At 53.5% G+C, this 16,261-nt stretch overlaps 1 protein-coding gene across 1 annotated transcript in view; it reads left to right on the top strand.

Moving 5' to 3' along the window:
- Positions 1-12,731: 12,731 nt before the first annotated feature.
- The window catches only part of MARK2 (microtubule affinity regulating kinase 2), a 58,563-nt gene continuing 55,033 nt past the window's right edge, over positions 12,732-16,261 (top strand). The window contains exon 1 of the mRNA XM_057552971.1: positions 12,732-13,349. Coding sequence (XP_057408954.1) covers positions 13,296-13,349 — 54 coding nt within the window. The 5' untranslated portion in view covers positions 12,732-13,295. The remainder of the gene's footprint in view (positions 13,350-16,261) is intronic.

Genomic DNA, 16,261 nt, shown 5'->3' with positions numbered 1-16,261 from the left:
CTAAGAGGTGGTCCTGGGTGTGAGCCAGAAAGCTGCTGCCCCAGAGGCTGGAACAGGGTCAGGGCAGGCTTTGTTGGGCCAGCAGACCGAGGCTGAGTCAGTCAGCAGGGCACCTCGCCCCCTCCCCTTACCCGTGCCCTCCAAATGGGGTCAGAAACACCTTTAACATGTTGTACCTTCTGACTCACTTGGTAAGCCTCTGTCTGTCCAAGACAGGCCACGCTGGGGGGCCCAGGGGAGGAGCTGAGACTTAACATGACCTTTACGAAGTGCCCTGGCTGTGGCCAGCGTGCAGGGGAAGAGAAACCTCCCCTCCCCCTGCCCCAGGAAAGGAAGGCAGGCGGTGGGGTCCTGAACGCCCCCAACCTTTGAGCGCTGAACACTCGGCCTCATGGTCTGCCCGCCCTCTCCTCGGCTTAATTACACCAAGCCTTTGGCTGGTTTTCCTGTTCCCCGACTCTTCACCAGATTCCTAACCCCTTATCCTCCTAAATTAACCATCACCAGCCAAATCTGTGTAGGGTTGTGGTTTTCGTCTTTGGTGAAGGGGGCTCTCAAGAGAGGCACAGAGGGCTCTCAGATCCCAAACTTCACTGTCCCGTTCAGAGTCCAGGGGTGAGTGGGATAAATAGGGCCGTCCACCCTCTGCAGCTGGACGGCTCCACTGCTCCTGCTGGATCCCGCGCAGCCGGGGAGAGGCGGGGCGGAGGCAGGACTCACAGGGCAGTTGTTCCTGTATGACACCAACCCCGTCAGGTTTGGAGACTGACCAGAGAGCTGGTCCCTAAATTAGGAAGGGTCTGGGCTTGAGCGCGCTGTGCTGTGTGCCTGTCTGAGCTGGTGTCACCCGTGGGCTCAGCCAGGTGTGAGTGATCTCAGCGTGGTTGGCTCATGGGAAGTGGTCCTTTCTCGCCATCCGACGAGCTCGGGAGAAAGAGCCCCAGGACATCTGGGGCCCTCTTCCAGGGGAGACCAGGAGATCTGTGGTGTGGTGGGGGGAAAGAGGGCAAGGATTCAGGACCCCTCGTGTCTAGGGCGGCTGCACCAGCGCGTTATGTTGGGGGGCCATAGAACTACCCTGTATCTCTACCACCATTTCTGCAAATTGGCAAAACTTGTATCCTTCCTAATAGGAAGGAATGAGTAATGCTGAAAGTCTGGCTCTGAAACACAGACTATGAATTGTCACAGGTGGTCGCTGTCCGTCCTTTCAATCGTGTGACTGTGTTTACATTTATGCCAATGTGCTTTTAAAACAATGTGGCTGTGTTGCTGGGTGGTGACAGTTGGGAGAACTTATATAAAAGCTCATTGTGCAATTGTGAAGCTACATGCACCTTCGCAGCTGTTAATTATGATTGAAGGTTTGGCCCGCTAGACTGTGAGCTCCTTCTGGGCGAGGGCTGGATTGCATTGACTTCATTTTCCTAGCGCCCTGCATAGGGCCTGGCGCATAGTAGGTGCTTAATAAATGTTTGTCTGGTGCCCTCTTGGTGTGTATTCCTATGCGACGTTTTTGCGGTGCAGGCCGGTCCCTGCAGTGTGGTCCTCTGCGTGAGGCGGCTGCCATGGTGACTGCTGGTGACGTGGTTGTTCCATGGCTTAAGCCCCACATCCTGGGTGGCAGGGATTTGTCCAGCCTCGGCCAGGACCCCAGGGACTCTGTGAGCATGTGTGGCTGGGAGCTGCCTGTGGGCACCTCTGGGCTTCCAGGGAGGGGCGGAGAGAGTGGAGCCCGGGGCGTGGCTCCACCCAGAGTGCAGAAGGGAGTTTCTGAACGTAGGTGAAGGATTGCTTGGGGTCCGCCGCCTGGGCCAGAGCCACAGTCCTAGAGCCTGTGACACCAAGAAAGCCTCCTTTGCAAATATCAGCGACCTGAGTGGCTGATGGTGGTGACGTTCTCCAGGTGTGATGCTGAAGTCCAGCCACGCACGACCCAGTGAAGGAGCAGGGGAAGAGGATGCCGCCGCCCGACCCCTGAGCCGTACCCCCGCCCCTAGTCCCCAGTACTCCTTTGTGCTCTGAAGGCGGCCACCTGCCACCCTTCACAACCGCCCTCCTTGGGGTCCAGTCAGGGAGCTCTTTTTGGAGACCAGTGACAGCCCTGAGGGCAAAGCCAGTCCGAGACCAGGGAAGAAGCAGCCCCTTCCCTCCTTGAAGAGAAACTGCAGCGTGTACGGCCGTGGTTAGGGAGCACGGTTGGAAAAGGGGGAGGCTCACTGGCTGGGCCCCCGTGCAGCGCCCAGTCCTGTCACTGCTCTGGTCCAGACTCCGCGGCTCCTCCAACCCGCTCGCCCTTTCCAGGGGCCCCCCACCCCATTCCTCACACACCCAGCCAGGCTGCAGTGTGGCTGGAATGAGACTGCCTTCAGGGCCCTTTGTGAAGTCCTGCGCACTCCTGAGGTGTGGAGAAGGCTGGGGGCTGGGGTGGGAGAGCATCTCTGAGGGGACTGCAGCCTCTGCGTCTGTCCCCACGGAGGGTCTGGGAAGGGGGCACCCAGCTGACCTCCGCAAGGCAGGATGGAGGCTGCTGCTTGCAGGTGTGACAGGTAAGGTGACTCCACAGCACGCCAGTGTGTCTGTTTCCCACCTTCCTGGAACCAGGTGCCTTCATATCACCGAACCTGGCCCGTCCCTTTCTTCCCTCGAGCAAATAGCCTCACTCCGTGGACAGAGTGCACCACGAGAAAGGAAGAGAAAGGAAACAGAGCCACCTCTTTGGCCGCCCTAACACCAACAGCAAAGCCTCAGGTCTCCTCAGGCCCCGCATCTAGGAGGCCCAGGCAAGCAGGGGCTGGGACAAGCACCCTGCAGGGTCAGCTTGCACAGCCGTGGATGAAGGCCCCTGGGCAGCCACGGTGCTGGGAACTGTGGGGTGCAGACAGGACACCTGCCCTGGTCTCCACTGTGGGTCACCCCACCTTGTGCCCGTGATACAGGTGAGGAAACTGAGGCACCTTGAGCTGCATGTGGTACCTTGCCTGCCATCCCAGAGCAGCTAAAGGAGCAGAACCTGGCTGAGCCCAGGTCTGTCTGCAGAGCTGTTGTCTCCGGCACGCCATGGCCTGTTTGTGCTTTAGGAAGACCCTGACACACCTTCCCTCCAGAGCCTGGGGACCCACGGTAGGTTCAGGGGTTGGGGCTGGAGTGGACGCAGATGGGAGTCGGGAAGCTCATTCGAGACAACAAGTGCTCACACCTCCTTTGCTCAGGAGCATGATAGTGGTGCCTAGTGCCCCTGCCTTGCCAACTTCCAGAGTCCTCCAGGGCCTGGCCCCTGCTGGGATCATGCCCTGTGCCTGGCAGTACCCACTGGAGGGGCTCATGGCAATGTGGACGGGTGCTCATCACACCTGTCTCAGGCGACGATGTCTGGGAACCAAGCTGAGGGCTTTGAGGGTGTAGGGAGTCCTGTTCCTCACCTGCCTCTTTCTCCTGAAAGGCTCCTGGGCCCCTGGTGGGTCCCGCCTGCTGGCCCTGGCCTCCCTCAGCGACCTCTGACCCTGGCTCAGGCTGGACTTGGTATTTGGAGGCTACAAAAGCAGTGCCAGGTGCAACGATGTCCACATGAGCTTGGGCTGCCCTAGGGGACAGGGCAGAGGGAGGGGCTTCTCCTTTCCAGACCCTGCCCCGTCCCTTCCACTCCTTCTCCTTGACCCGACCACTTGCCCACCATGGCACCCACATCTTCCTGGGTGAGCGGTTGGCCTCAGAGAGACTAGTCCGTGGCCCTCCAAGGTTAAGATCGCTGTGCTGTTCAAAGCTCAGGCTCAAGGGGCCACGCAGACCCGGGCTCACAGCTGCCAGCTGGATGAGAGGCATTCACGGATCAGGTGTTTTGAATATAGCCGTGAACAAGAGAGACAGCACCCCGGCTCTCCCCACACCCCCATTCCAGGGGAGGCAGACGGCAAACTAGGAGCTTCTCAGTGTGTCCAGCAAGGAAGAGCACTGGGCATGACGGAAGGGCACTATTCTTTTTTCTTTTCTTTTCTTTCTCTTTTGATCATGGACATTTTTTTTTTCCCCCACACTGCGCGACGTATGAGATCTTAGTTCCCCGACCAGGGATCAAACCCGGGCCCTCGGCAGTAAAAACGCGGAGTCCTAACCACTGGACTGCCAGCGAATTCCCAATGATGGACATCTTCAAACACACCCAAAAGGAGAGAGAGAGAGAGAGAGGAACAATGAACCCTGATGTATCCCAGCTTCAACAAATATGGCCAATTTGAGTTTATCTTTATCTCCCCACATCTCCTTCTCTTCTGGATTATTTAAAAGCAAATCCCAGACCTTGTATCATTTCATCTGTAAATAGGTCTGTTTGTATCTCTAGGAAATTCAGACTCTTCAGTAAAATATATATCACACTTTAAAAACTAATAATCCCTTAATGTTGTTTAACATCCACACAGTGTTCACATCCCCCAATTGGTCCATGAATATGTTAAAAAAAACAACTTTTTTTAATTGTGGGAAAATACACATAACATGAAATTTACCGTTTTCAAGTGTCCAGTTTAATAGTAAGCACGTTCACATTGTTGCGCAACCGATCTCCAGACCTCTGCCATGAATCTTTTTACAACTGATTTCTTTGAATCAGGGTCTAAGTACATTCCACACACTGCATTTGGTTGATGGGTTTCAACCTGTAACAGCCTTTCTTTCCTCTTTTTCCCTACTTCTTTTCTTTTTTCTTAAGAACACAGTGGCTTGTTCTGTGGACAGAATTTCCTCCGTTCTGGATTTGGCTGACTGCATTCCCATGATATCCTTGCATGTTCATTCATCAAGGGATGCAGTTTTGAGTTGGGGGCTAGAGAGGGCTTCCTCTGGAGATATTTAAGCACAGAGACAGCCATGCAGTTACATAGGGAAAGGGAGTTCAGGGCAAAGGGGACAAGGAGGGCCAAAGTCCTGTGGCTTTCGTTCCCCAGGGATTCACAGACAGCCTGCTATGTGCCCAGCACTGTTGGAACCACCAAGGACACCGCCAGGGCCAGAAAATGTCCCTGCTGTCCTTGGGGCTGGGGACCTCAGCCACTGTCCTCCCTAGGGAGGATGGGGAGGTGGTAGGGAAAGTGGGAGTGTTGCCCTAGACACACCTGCTGCCGGCCAGCCAGGAGCAAGCATGCAGCTTTGGGTACGTGGGGACATCATCTCAGACACTGATGAGTCATCGGCCGGCCTCCCCCGCCCCTCGTCCTCCAGGAGGCCAGTTACAGCCAGCGGGTACCGACTCCCCTCTGCCAGCTCCAAGTCTGAGGCTGCTCTTGGCCCATCCCCATGAGATGGGAACTCCTTGAGAGCCGGCCTCCTTCATGCCTCCACGGGCTGCTCCTATTTCTGCCGGTCCTTCCTTGCAGTCCTCTGCTTCTCCTTGGGGTCTGACTCTGCATCACCTCCTCTAAGAAGCCTTCCTTGCTGCTTCTTCCGGTCCCCATGCTCCCACAGGCCCCAGATCATCCATTTTGGGTATCCCCCCTCTGAGCCCGAGTAAAAACTGCCCACTTCTGCTTTCCCCTTTGCCTCCCACTGACGTTGCTTCTGCCAGCGTGGCAGCCTGGCTTTCCATCCAGAATGCCCAACCTTCTTAGCGATGGAGGTGGCAGAACTCTGCCTGTAGACAGTGACGCGGTATGGGAATGTGAGTTGGTCCAAATGGTACCTCCTCCCAGGAGAACACTGAAGGTGGCCTCCCTGCCTGATGCCCCTTCCTCTCCCCCTCCCCCCTCCTCCCCCCTTCCCCCCAAGTCGGTATACAGTGACCTCCATGGGCAGCTGGACTTTCCTGCTGCGCTAGGCACATATGAGCAAGGCTGGCAGGAACACTGTCTCCTCCACCCCAGGCACAGTGCCAAGTCATGGGCGAAGAAGGACAAGAGTGACATTGTCGCTGGGTTAGGGTTTGGGAGATTATCTTAGTCTGTCCAGGCTGCCGTCACAAAATACCATAGACTCATGGCTTATAAACAACAGACATTTATTCCTCATATCTCTAGAGGCTGAGAAGTCCAAGTTCAAGGTGCCACCAGATTCAATGTCTGGTGAAAGCCCGCTTCCTGGTCCATAGACAGCTGTCTTCTTGCTGTGTCCTCACTCGGTGAAGGGACCAGAGAGCTCTGTGGGGTCTCTTTTATAAGGCTCCTCATCCCATTCATGAGGGCTCTGCCTTCATGACATAATCACCTCCCGGAGGCGCCACCTCCAAATACCATCACCTCGGGGGGATTAGGATTTCCACATATGAATCTTGGGGGGCAGACACACATTCAGTCGACAGCATTATGGAAGACCCCGCAGAGAGCAAAGAAGAAGCCTGAGGCCCCAAGTGGGCAAGGGGGTTACCTAACGGCTCACATGATCCGCTAGTGACAGAGCTGGGGCCAGGATGGACTCTCTTACGTCTGATCCAGTGTTGTGCTTCTGGGACGTGGGGAGGATATAGTAGAGAGACTTAAAAGAAGCCTCAGGGAGGCTGGCTAGTCTGCCTAATAATAACAGCAGCCCACACAAAGCGCTGGCTGTCCACCAGGCTCTGTCCTAGCCTGTTTCATGTATCATCTCATTATAGCCTCACAAATCAGCCCTGTGAGGTAGGTACTTTTATTATCCCCATTTAACAGATGGGGAAATTAAGGCAGAGAGACGTTAAGAGGCTTACTTAAGATCACAGAGCTGCTAAGGAGCAGCCTAGCAGTAGGGTCTGTGTGTTTGCCCACTACCCTACACAACCCACCTCTCATGGGCCGGGAAGCCCAAAGTTCATTCCCCTGTTCCCACTCCCACTGGCAAGGGACCAAGCTTCTCTATGCTTCAATTTCCTTCTGAGAAAAATGAGGGAAATAACAGTGCCTCCCACTTGTGAGTGTGAGTATATCCACATAGGATGCAGCTCTCCGTGTGGGTTAGCCCTGAGAAAAGGGAAGGAGCCTGGGAGTTCCTGTCCTAGTGTAGCTCACATCCTGGTGGAATAATAAACATATTCTATTCCATCAGTTCTAAGATGAACATCTGCCCACACTCTAACATCTCTGAAATGTCCTAAATTCAATATGGTGTATGGTAATGGCGATAAAGTGCATGATGGGGCTTCCCTGGTGGCGCAGTGGTTAAGAATCCACCTGCCAACGCAGGGGACATGGGTTCGAGCCCTGGTCCGGGAAGATCCCACATGCTGCAGAGCAACTAAGCCCGTGCGCCACAACTACTGAGCCTGTGCGCTAGAGCCCGCGAGCCACAACTGAAGCCCAGGCGCCTAGAGCCCATGCTCTGCAACAAGAGAAACCACCGCAATGAGAAGACCGTGCACTGCAACAAAGAGTAGCCCCTGCTCACTGCAACTAGAGAAAAGCCCGGGCACAGCAACAAAGAACCAATGCAGCCAAAAATAAATAAAATAAATAAAATTTTAAAAATAAATAAATAGGGCTTTGCTGGTGGCGCAGTGGTTGAGAATCTGCCTGCTAATGCAGGGGACACAGCTTCGAGCCCTGGTCTGGGAAGATCCCACATGCCGCAGAGCAACTAGGCCCGTGAGCCACAACTACTGAGCCTGCGCGTCTGGAGCCTGTGCTCCGCAACAAGAGAGGCCGCAATAGTGAGAGGCCCGCGCACCACGATGAAGAGTTGCCTCCGCTCACCGCAACTGGAGAAAGCCCTCGCACAGAAACGAAGACCCAACACAGCCAAAAATAAATAAATAAATAAATTATAAATAAATAAATAAATGAAGTGCATGATGGAAGTTCAGAGACATCAAGAGAGAGCAAAGCTCAGCGAGATGGGAGGGTCTCTGTGAGTCAGAGGGCATGTGTGGGTCTTGCCACACCCCGTTATCTGACTCTTGATCAGAGGGCAATTCTGGACCGCTCTCCTTACCCCCCAGGGTGGCCTGCCTGAGCAGGCTCTCTGGCTTCACTGGGTGGGAGGAGAAAGATGGAGAAGAGTTGCAATGGTTCACAGGGGTGAGAATGAAGGTATCTTCCATCCAGCACCTTGGGCTCCCTTTGGCTTTTCCCCTCCTGGCCCATGCATGCAGGGGACTGCTACTCTAAGGCCCCTGTGCCTCTGGTGCCGGGAGTCTGTAACCCCTGCCTTCCCTGATTCCGGTGGGCAACATGGCTGCCCTGGAGCACTGGTCCTATCCATTGGTTTCTACCTGGTCTGGGGCTTGTGGTAGAGCCTTTACTTTTGTGTTTGTTTTGTTTTCAGTTATTCAGGTTGGAAAGCTTGAAATTATCCTTAGCTCTTGTCTCTCACATACCTCCTAAACCAATCCATCAAGAAATCCTGTCGGGGGCTTCCCTGGTGGCACAGTGGTTAAGAATCTGCCTGCCGGGACTTCCCTGGTGGTGCAGTGGCTAAGAATCCGCCTGCCAATGCAGGGGACACAGGTTCGAGCCCTGGTCCGGGAAGATCCCACATGCTGCACAGCAACTAAGCCCGTGTACCACAACTACTGAGCCTGCGCTCTAGAGCCCGCGAGCCACAACTACTGAGCCCACGTGCCACAACTACTGAAGCCCGCGTGCCTAGAGCCCGTGCTCTGCAAGAGAAGCCACTGCAATGAGAAGGCCACGCACCTCAACGAAGAGTAGCCCCTGCTCACCACAACTAGAGAAAGCCCCTAAGAAGCAACGAAGACCCAATGCAGCCAAAAATAAATAAATAAATTTATATATTAAAAAGAAAAGAAAAGAAAAGAAATCCTGGGCTTCCCTGGTGGCGCAGTGGTTGAGAGTCTGCCTGCCAATGCAGGGGACACGGGTTCGAGCCCTGGCCTGGGAAGATCCCACATGCCGCGGAGCAACTAGGCCCGTGAGCCACAATTACTGAGCCTGCGCGTCTGGAGCCTGTGCTCTGTAACGAGAGGCCGCGATAGTGAGAGGCCCGCGCATCGCGATGAAGAGTGGCCCCCGCTCCCCGCAACTAGAGGAAGCCCTCGCATAGAAAACGAAGACCCAACACAGCCAAATAAATAAATAAATTAATTTAAAAAAAAAAAAAAAGAAAAGAAATCCTGTCCGGGGACTTCCCTGGTGGCACAGTGGATAAGAGTCCGCCTACCAATGCAGGGGACACGCGTTCGAGCCCTAGACTGAGAAGATCCCACATGCCACGGAGCAACTAAGCCCATGCGCCACAACTACTGAGCCTGTGCACCACAACCACTGAAGCCCGCATGCCTAGAGCCCGTGCTCCGCAACAAGAGAAGCCACTACAGTGAGAAGCCCGCGCACCGCAATGAAGAGTAGCCCCCACTCGCTGCAGCTAGAGAAAGCCCATGCGCAGCAACGAAGACCCAACACAGCCAAAATTAAATACATAAATTTATTTTTTAAAAAAAGAAAGAAATCCTGTTGGCTGTATCTATCACAAATCTGACCAGTTCTCACTACTTCCACCACTGCTGCCTTGCTCCGAGCCATGGTTATCTCTCACTTGAATTGTCATAAAAGCCTCCTTCAGGGTTTCCAGAAGGAAACCCTGCCCTGCCCCTTCACTCTATTCTCAACCCAGCAGCCAGTCAGGTCATGTCACTACAGTGGCTCCCCACCTCACTACAAGAAAAAGCCAAAGCAGCGGCCCACCACGCCTGGCCCCACATCACCTTTCTGCTCTCTTCTCCTACTGTTTACTCCCACACTCTCAAACAGCCAGGCCCGCACCTGCCTCAGGGCCTTTGCACTGGCTGCACCCTCTGCCTAGAATGCTCTTCCCCCAGACAGCGGCAGAGCTCACTCCCTCATCTCCTTCAAGTCTTTGCTCAAGTGTCACCTTCTCAGTGAGGCCTGCACTGACCACCCTAATACTGCAACTTGTTTTCCATCCCTTCACCTCACTTCTGCAATCCTGATCCCCCTTAGCTGACTCTAGTTTTTTTCCCATGGCACTTAATATTTACTATCATGTATTATGTTTGTTGTCTGTCTTTCCCCAGTCGAGATGTAAGTTCCCCAACGGCAGAGATCTTTTGTTCACTGATATATCTGAAGAGCTTAGAACAGTGCCTTGCACATAGTAGATGCTCAATAGAGATTTATGAATGAATGAATTTGCAGATTAGAGAGAGGTAAATGTGTGGCAATAATTAATCTTTGAAGAGGACTAGGTGGGTATGAGAAGACGATATTTGAACTGGATCTTGAAGGACATCTAGAATTCCAGGTGAGGTAGGTGACTGGCAATTGACCAGCCTGAACAAAAGCATGAAGGTGAGAGATCTTGGTGGCAGGGCACGAATTGAAGGGAGGTGTCAACCAGTGATACCTAGTTGGAGAGGATATTCACAAGGTAAGTTGAGGCCAGATTGTGCAAAGGTTTCAATGCAGCCCGAAGTCTTTTCCTACCACCAGGACCAGGTACAAAATTTGTGGGGCCCAGTGCAAAATGAAAATGCAGGGCCCCCTTGGTAAAAATTTCAAGAGGGGTGACAGTAGAGCATTAAATCAAGCTCAAGGCCCTTCTTAAGTGTGGGGCTTTGTGTGACTGCACAGATCATAGGCCCATGAAATCAGACTGCCTAACCCACAGGGGAGCTGGTGAGAGCCTTCTAGCAGGGCAGAGATGTAATTGGAGCTGGACTTTAGGAAGATTATTCTGGCATGGCTGGTGGGGCAGGTTGGAGGGACTCTAGGCAGGGAGACCGGTTAGACAGCCTTGCGAGGAAGAGGAGAGAACAGGTAGGATGGAGGCAGGGGCTAAGGGGCAGAGTGCAGGGATGAGAACTTGAGTGAGTAGAAGCATGGAGGATGTAGAGTTTGCTTAGTCAAGTTTGCTTAGACAGGGGCCAGGGAAGACCCCTGAGTGCACCTTCCTTTGCTCCTCCAACCGCCTCCTCTTTTCCCTTATTCCAGGGACCCAAGCCTTGGAGGTTACACGGGGCACAGGAATCAACAGTGAGTCTCCCTTTGGCCACCAGAGGGCACATCATTCTCATGGATTTTTCCGGATGAATTTGGGGTCAGGGAATGTCCTCTGGCTTCACCTCTTCCTCTTTTTTCCCTCTCACCTCCTTCTGTGTTCCTTCACCAACTTCTTCCTCAAGGGCTGGATGCCTGAATGGAGCTGAGGTGGGGCATGAGGAGGTGTCATGGAGTCCCGAGCATTTACTAGGACTGTAGGTCATACCTGTTGCCTTAGGAAGTATGTTCATACCATCCTCTCATTGCTTCTGTCTGGCTGCCTGTTTCTCTGGTTGACTTAGCCAAGGGCTCTGCTCAATAAGCTGTAGCTGGAGTTGGAAGTCAAGTGTCAGAGGTCCAACCAGCACTCTTTCCCCACAAGCCCTTGGGCCTCTCTCCTCCTGTACCTTTGGGAACTTGTTACTTGAGCTTCGTCTCTGGCTCTTGTGGGGACTCTGGCTTCTGCCTACCTTATCTGCTGTTGAACTTAGGGTAGGTTTGGGAGTGGTGGTTTTTCAACATGTCCAGGATACAATGGGTGGGGGCAGCTGAGAGCCCGAGGAATCAGACCAGCCAGCCTACTGCCCCTCCCTGGTGAGACAGTCTAGGAGCAAGTGAAGAGTGAACTCAGGTTGCCACATGGACTTCCTGTTAAAGTCAGGGGCTCTCCAGAGATGAGAGGGACCTCAGAGCTCATGAATCTAATGACCTCAATTCATTGCTGGGGAAACTGAGACCAGAGAAGGAAAGGAACCTCTCTAGGTGTCCATTCTTTGTGCCATCCTGAGGAATCCTCATTTTCAACCAGTTTCTCTTTTCTTTCCTATGAGTTCCTTGTCTTAGAAGGGATAACTGAAATGTGAATTAAGATAATGTCTCTCCTGCTCTACCCCACAGGGATAGTTAAAAGGGAACTGGCGTGACTCATTGCCATAGTGCAATGCCGTTTTGTGCTATTTTGAACAAGCAAAAGACTTTTTCTGAAAGAAAAAAAGGTAACAAATTCAAAGATGTTATTTAGAATGTCATCACTGGAACAAAGGCATGGATTCTGTCAATATAGGAACGTTGAGGAGTCTAAACAGAGATGTTATGTGATTTTTCCAAGATCACACAGCATTTTCACTACACACAGCTGGAGGTGGAATGCAGGGCTGGGGGGATCTCTGCAGCTTCCGGCAGCTGGGAGCCAAGGACGTTTACCTGGTGCTTGCCTGGGACCTTGAGGAGCCCTGTGGACTAGATGTGGGGTGCATGGATAGATAAATAGAAGGCAGGATAGATGACAGCTGGTGATGAACGGTAGGTAGACAGGTAATAGACTAACGCTGCATCTGACAGGTGACACACATGTTGATAGGCTGGATGATAAACGAGATGTATTTAATGAGCTAGCTGAGAGACGAAAAGGACACACAGACAGGATGTTGCCTTAGAACCAAAGGATGCCAACAGCAGGGATGGCTAACAGCCTTATTTTCTATTTAGTCAAGTGGTAACACGCACACGTGATCCACGCTCCCTGTTCAAGGTTTGAAAATACCCGAAAACTGACGGAAAGAAACGAAGAGTCAGACTTTGGGTACCACCCGAGGGAATGACCCGAGGCTCGCCCGGCCTCGGGTGTTGCCGGAAATGGCCGACGACCGCCGGCGGCGGCGGGGCGGGATGGGGGCGGGGCCGGCTTCAAGGCAAGCGGGGCGGCTTCGGGTGTTTCCGGAAACTGCCGAGAGCCAGTTTGAAGTGGGCGGGGAAAGGCCTGTGGGCGTGGCTGGAGTACACGGAGTCCCTTCGTGGATTTCCGCAAACAGAGCCGAAGCTTGGTCTTCGGAATCGAGGAGGCGCGCGCGTCCCCGGGATTACCTTCTTCGGGTGTTTCCGGAATTCACCAGTAGTCCGTGGCCGGGAGGAGAAGGCGCGCCCCCCTCCCGTTTCTAGCCGCTTCGGATGTTTCCGGCTGCTGCCGGCGGAAAGAGCCGAGGGCCGGCGGTGGTGGCGGCCATGTTGGGAGTAGCAGGTCCGGCGGCGGCTGCCTGTGTGCCGGGCGCGGAGCAGTGCCGCTGAGGGCAGGGGAGGAGCGAGGCAGGCGGCCGGCTGCGGCGGCAGAGAGTAGGCGGAGCGGCGCGGCCCGGCCGAAAGGCGGCACAGCCCAGCCGGGGGTCGGGGGGGTGCGGTCTGGAGCCGCTCGGAGCCGGCGCGGCCTAGCCCGAGCGGCGCATCCCCGGGCTGGCGTGAGCGGCAGTCCGGCCTCCCCGCACCCCCGGCCGGGGCCCATGCGGCGGGTGCCCCTGCTGTGAGAAGCCCCGCCCGGCCGGGCTCCGCGCCTTCCCTTCCCTCCCTTCCTCCGAGCTTCTCGGTTCCCTCCCCTGAGATACCGGCGCCATGTCCAGCGCCCGGACCCCCCTACCCACGCTGAACGAGAGGGACACCGAGCAGGTAAGGAGCCCTAAGGGCTCCCCGAATTCTCTGGCTGGGCCCCTGCACCTTGCAGAGCCTCCTCCCTCCTCAGCTCCCCTCGTGCCCCTGCTGCCATCCTGTAAGCCTCGGCTGCCCTGTCATCTGGCTCCTGGCCCCGTACATCTTCCTTCCGAGTCCTCTCCTGGGACCCACCTCGTCCAGACTCCAAGCTGCACACTTGTCTTTCTGCCGACCCCCCCCCCCCTTCTCCCCTCACCGCCCTCCTGCGCTCTTCCGTGTTACCTCCCCAGCTTCCTCTTCTCTTCCCTTTTTCTCTCGGGGGCCTTTCTGGTCTTCCTCCACCCACGCTTAAAGCAGCCACCCTCCTGTTCCTCGACTAGCACCCTGCGATTTGCCCCAGGTCGTTGTCCACCTCTTCCTCCATCCCTCCAGCCTCGCTTCCCCTCCGCCCGCACCGGTTCTCCCAGTCCCAGTATCACCCTCAGGGTCCTCGCCCCGGAGTGTGTTCTCGATCCCTATCCCCTTCCAGTTCCCCGGCTTTCTACCCTGCCTCTTGCAATTTTCCAGATTGTGCTCTCCCTCTTGCTTGCAACCCACCAGCTCCACCCTCATCACCTTTCCAAATCGTTCGCCTACTCTTTGCTCATCACTTTCCCTTCTCTTCTCCAGGAGCTCCCTGGTGCCTCGCGCTGGCATTTGTTGCTTCCGTGTTTTCCCCTACAGCTGTCATGCGCATAGTTTTCCCACAGGTTGTCTTTGGGGTTCCAGTCTTCACTCCCTTCAGAGTCTTTGGATCCCTCACGTTCTCTTCCTCTGGGGTTTGGGTTTTTTGAGTCTTTGCCTCCTGTTTCTCACTGTGAGTGCTGTACCAGCCTTCTCCCTGGGCTCTTCCTACCGAGGGAAAGACACTCACTATTTCAGCCCCACTCCCTTTACACAACCTGTTGCTCGGTCCTTTCCCAGGCCTTGCTGCATCCCCGTCCTTGCCTTTCTGTCCTCTTACACCGCAACACAAACCGTGAGGCTTTCTTGTTTCTTAGCTCCTGGATCTGTCACTTTACATAGTATCTTCCCCCTTGCTTGTTGCCTTCTGGTTTCTCTCCCCTCACCCCATCTTACTTACTATGCCTCTTAATCAGGATTGCCTTTAATCTCCATATTAGTTTCCTGCCTTCTTCACATCATGTTTATTTTTCCCGCATATGCCCCTATCCATCCCCTTGTGATTGGCTAGTCTTTGTAACCCCCCGGGCCAGGAATTTTGCACGCTAGTTTCTTGAGCTACACACTTACCCCTCATCCTGGCAATCACTGCTATCATCTGTCACCCAAGCCTTAGCCTTTTCTGTGTCATCTCACCTCTTAGCCGAGAGGCGTCCACTTTCCACCCCTCCCCTTTCTTTCACCATCTCTAGTGTCCCTTGCTGCCTGCTCTGTGGAGAGTCCCCTGCCTGTCATACCTTGGTGGAGAACTTTAGTACGCCAAAAAAACTTGGTGGAGAACTTTACTAGGCCAAAAAAACTTGACTTGAAAAAAGAGCTCTTCTCCTGTGGGGCTTGAAATGCTTTTTGCATCCTTCTCCCTCACTACATTATTTATGTTTTCATCTTGTTTACTTCTTTCTCCTTAGTGCAATAGAACTGTTGTTATATTCTCTTGCATATTAACAACTTTCTCTGAAAAATCTACCCTCTTTTCATTTCTCTGATGTTTTTCTCTTTTGTTACCCCCTCACTCTCTGTCATCTGGGCAGTCAGGAACTCAAGAGGAGTTCTGGATAAGTTTTCTGCAGTGGTTGACCCTTTCATTACTGATGGATTGACTGATTGCTTCTGGGGTTGAAATGGGTTGAGAGGGAGTGATGGTTGATTTCCATTTCATCAGCGGGTTTGGCAGCTGGTTCTGTATGGGACTGAGGTGTTTGGAAACTGGAGCATGGCCTGTATCTCACAGTCTTTCCCTCCAGTGCCAGCTGTTTTCTCTCCTTACCGGGAACCACTTTCTCGAGGCCCTCTTGAGGTTGCCTGTTCCATTCCTTTTCCTATCACAGCCTTTATTTAGCAGGTAAACCCTGCTTAACCAGAGGACTTTCCCAGACTGTTGATTCTGAGCTGGTAGGAGGAGGCCAAGTGACTGACTGGCACCCTCAGGCATCTGGGGAGTGGCGGTGGAGTGCCTACTCTCTCAGCAAGGCTGTGGGGGGCATTGTATTCAGCAAAGTAGAGTAACAGAGTGCCTCAATGTGGTTTCTTTGTGCTCTTTACTCAGTGTAAATGTATTCTTGCCTTGGTCTTTTTCTTGTGATGTGTGCATTGATTTCCTCTCTTCCCTACAAGCCTCACATAATGCTGAGCGCATAGTAGGAACCCGGTGCACGCCTCCTGATTTTGTGATAGCAGAACTCCGTGAACCATTTGGGAACGTAAGCTGCTCCTTGATAACTTTGTCCAGAGCACTGGCTGCATACGTTGTCATCCTGTTCCAAATTATGAATTAGTCATCCTGTTTCCACTCTGTGGATTTAGGTTCCCCTGAGCCGCTTCATTGGTTCTTCTGTCATTCTCAGGGTAGCCGCACCATTGACTTGATATTAAGTCTCATTCCATTAAAAGCGTGGATTTCGAAAAACATAACGGGCAGGTGCAGTATTTTTTAAAACAAGAAAAAAGACAAGTAGCAGCTCCTCTGGTCATAAGGCTAGAGAGGCCTGAAGCACTGGTCTCCTTTGGGCTAGATCATGCCACCAGGTGAGACCAGAAAGCTCTTCTCGGTCCTGTTGCAATTCTAGCTAAAGTGGTCATTGCATAAGCCTTAATGTTGTGAAATAAAAAGCAAGGGATTTGGTTGGTGTGATTTCTTTCCCCCAAAGGTCCTCTATTATCTTATTTAGATTTAAATTATTTAAATTGGTTTCACAAGAAAATAGGTA

The sequence above is a fragment of the Balaenoptera acutorostrata genome, chromosome 9, assembly GCF_949987535.1.
Source record: "Balaenoptera acutorostrata chromosome 9, mBalAcu1.1, whole genome shotgun sequence".
Lineage (NCBI taxonomy): Eukaryota > Metazoa > Chordata > Mammalia > Artiodactyla > Balaenopteridae > Balaenoptera > Balaenoptera acutorostrata.
The sequence above is the reverse complement of the archived record's forward strand: the minus strand, read 5'-3'. Positions and strand labels throughout refer to the sequence as shown.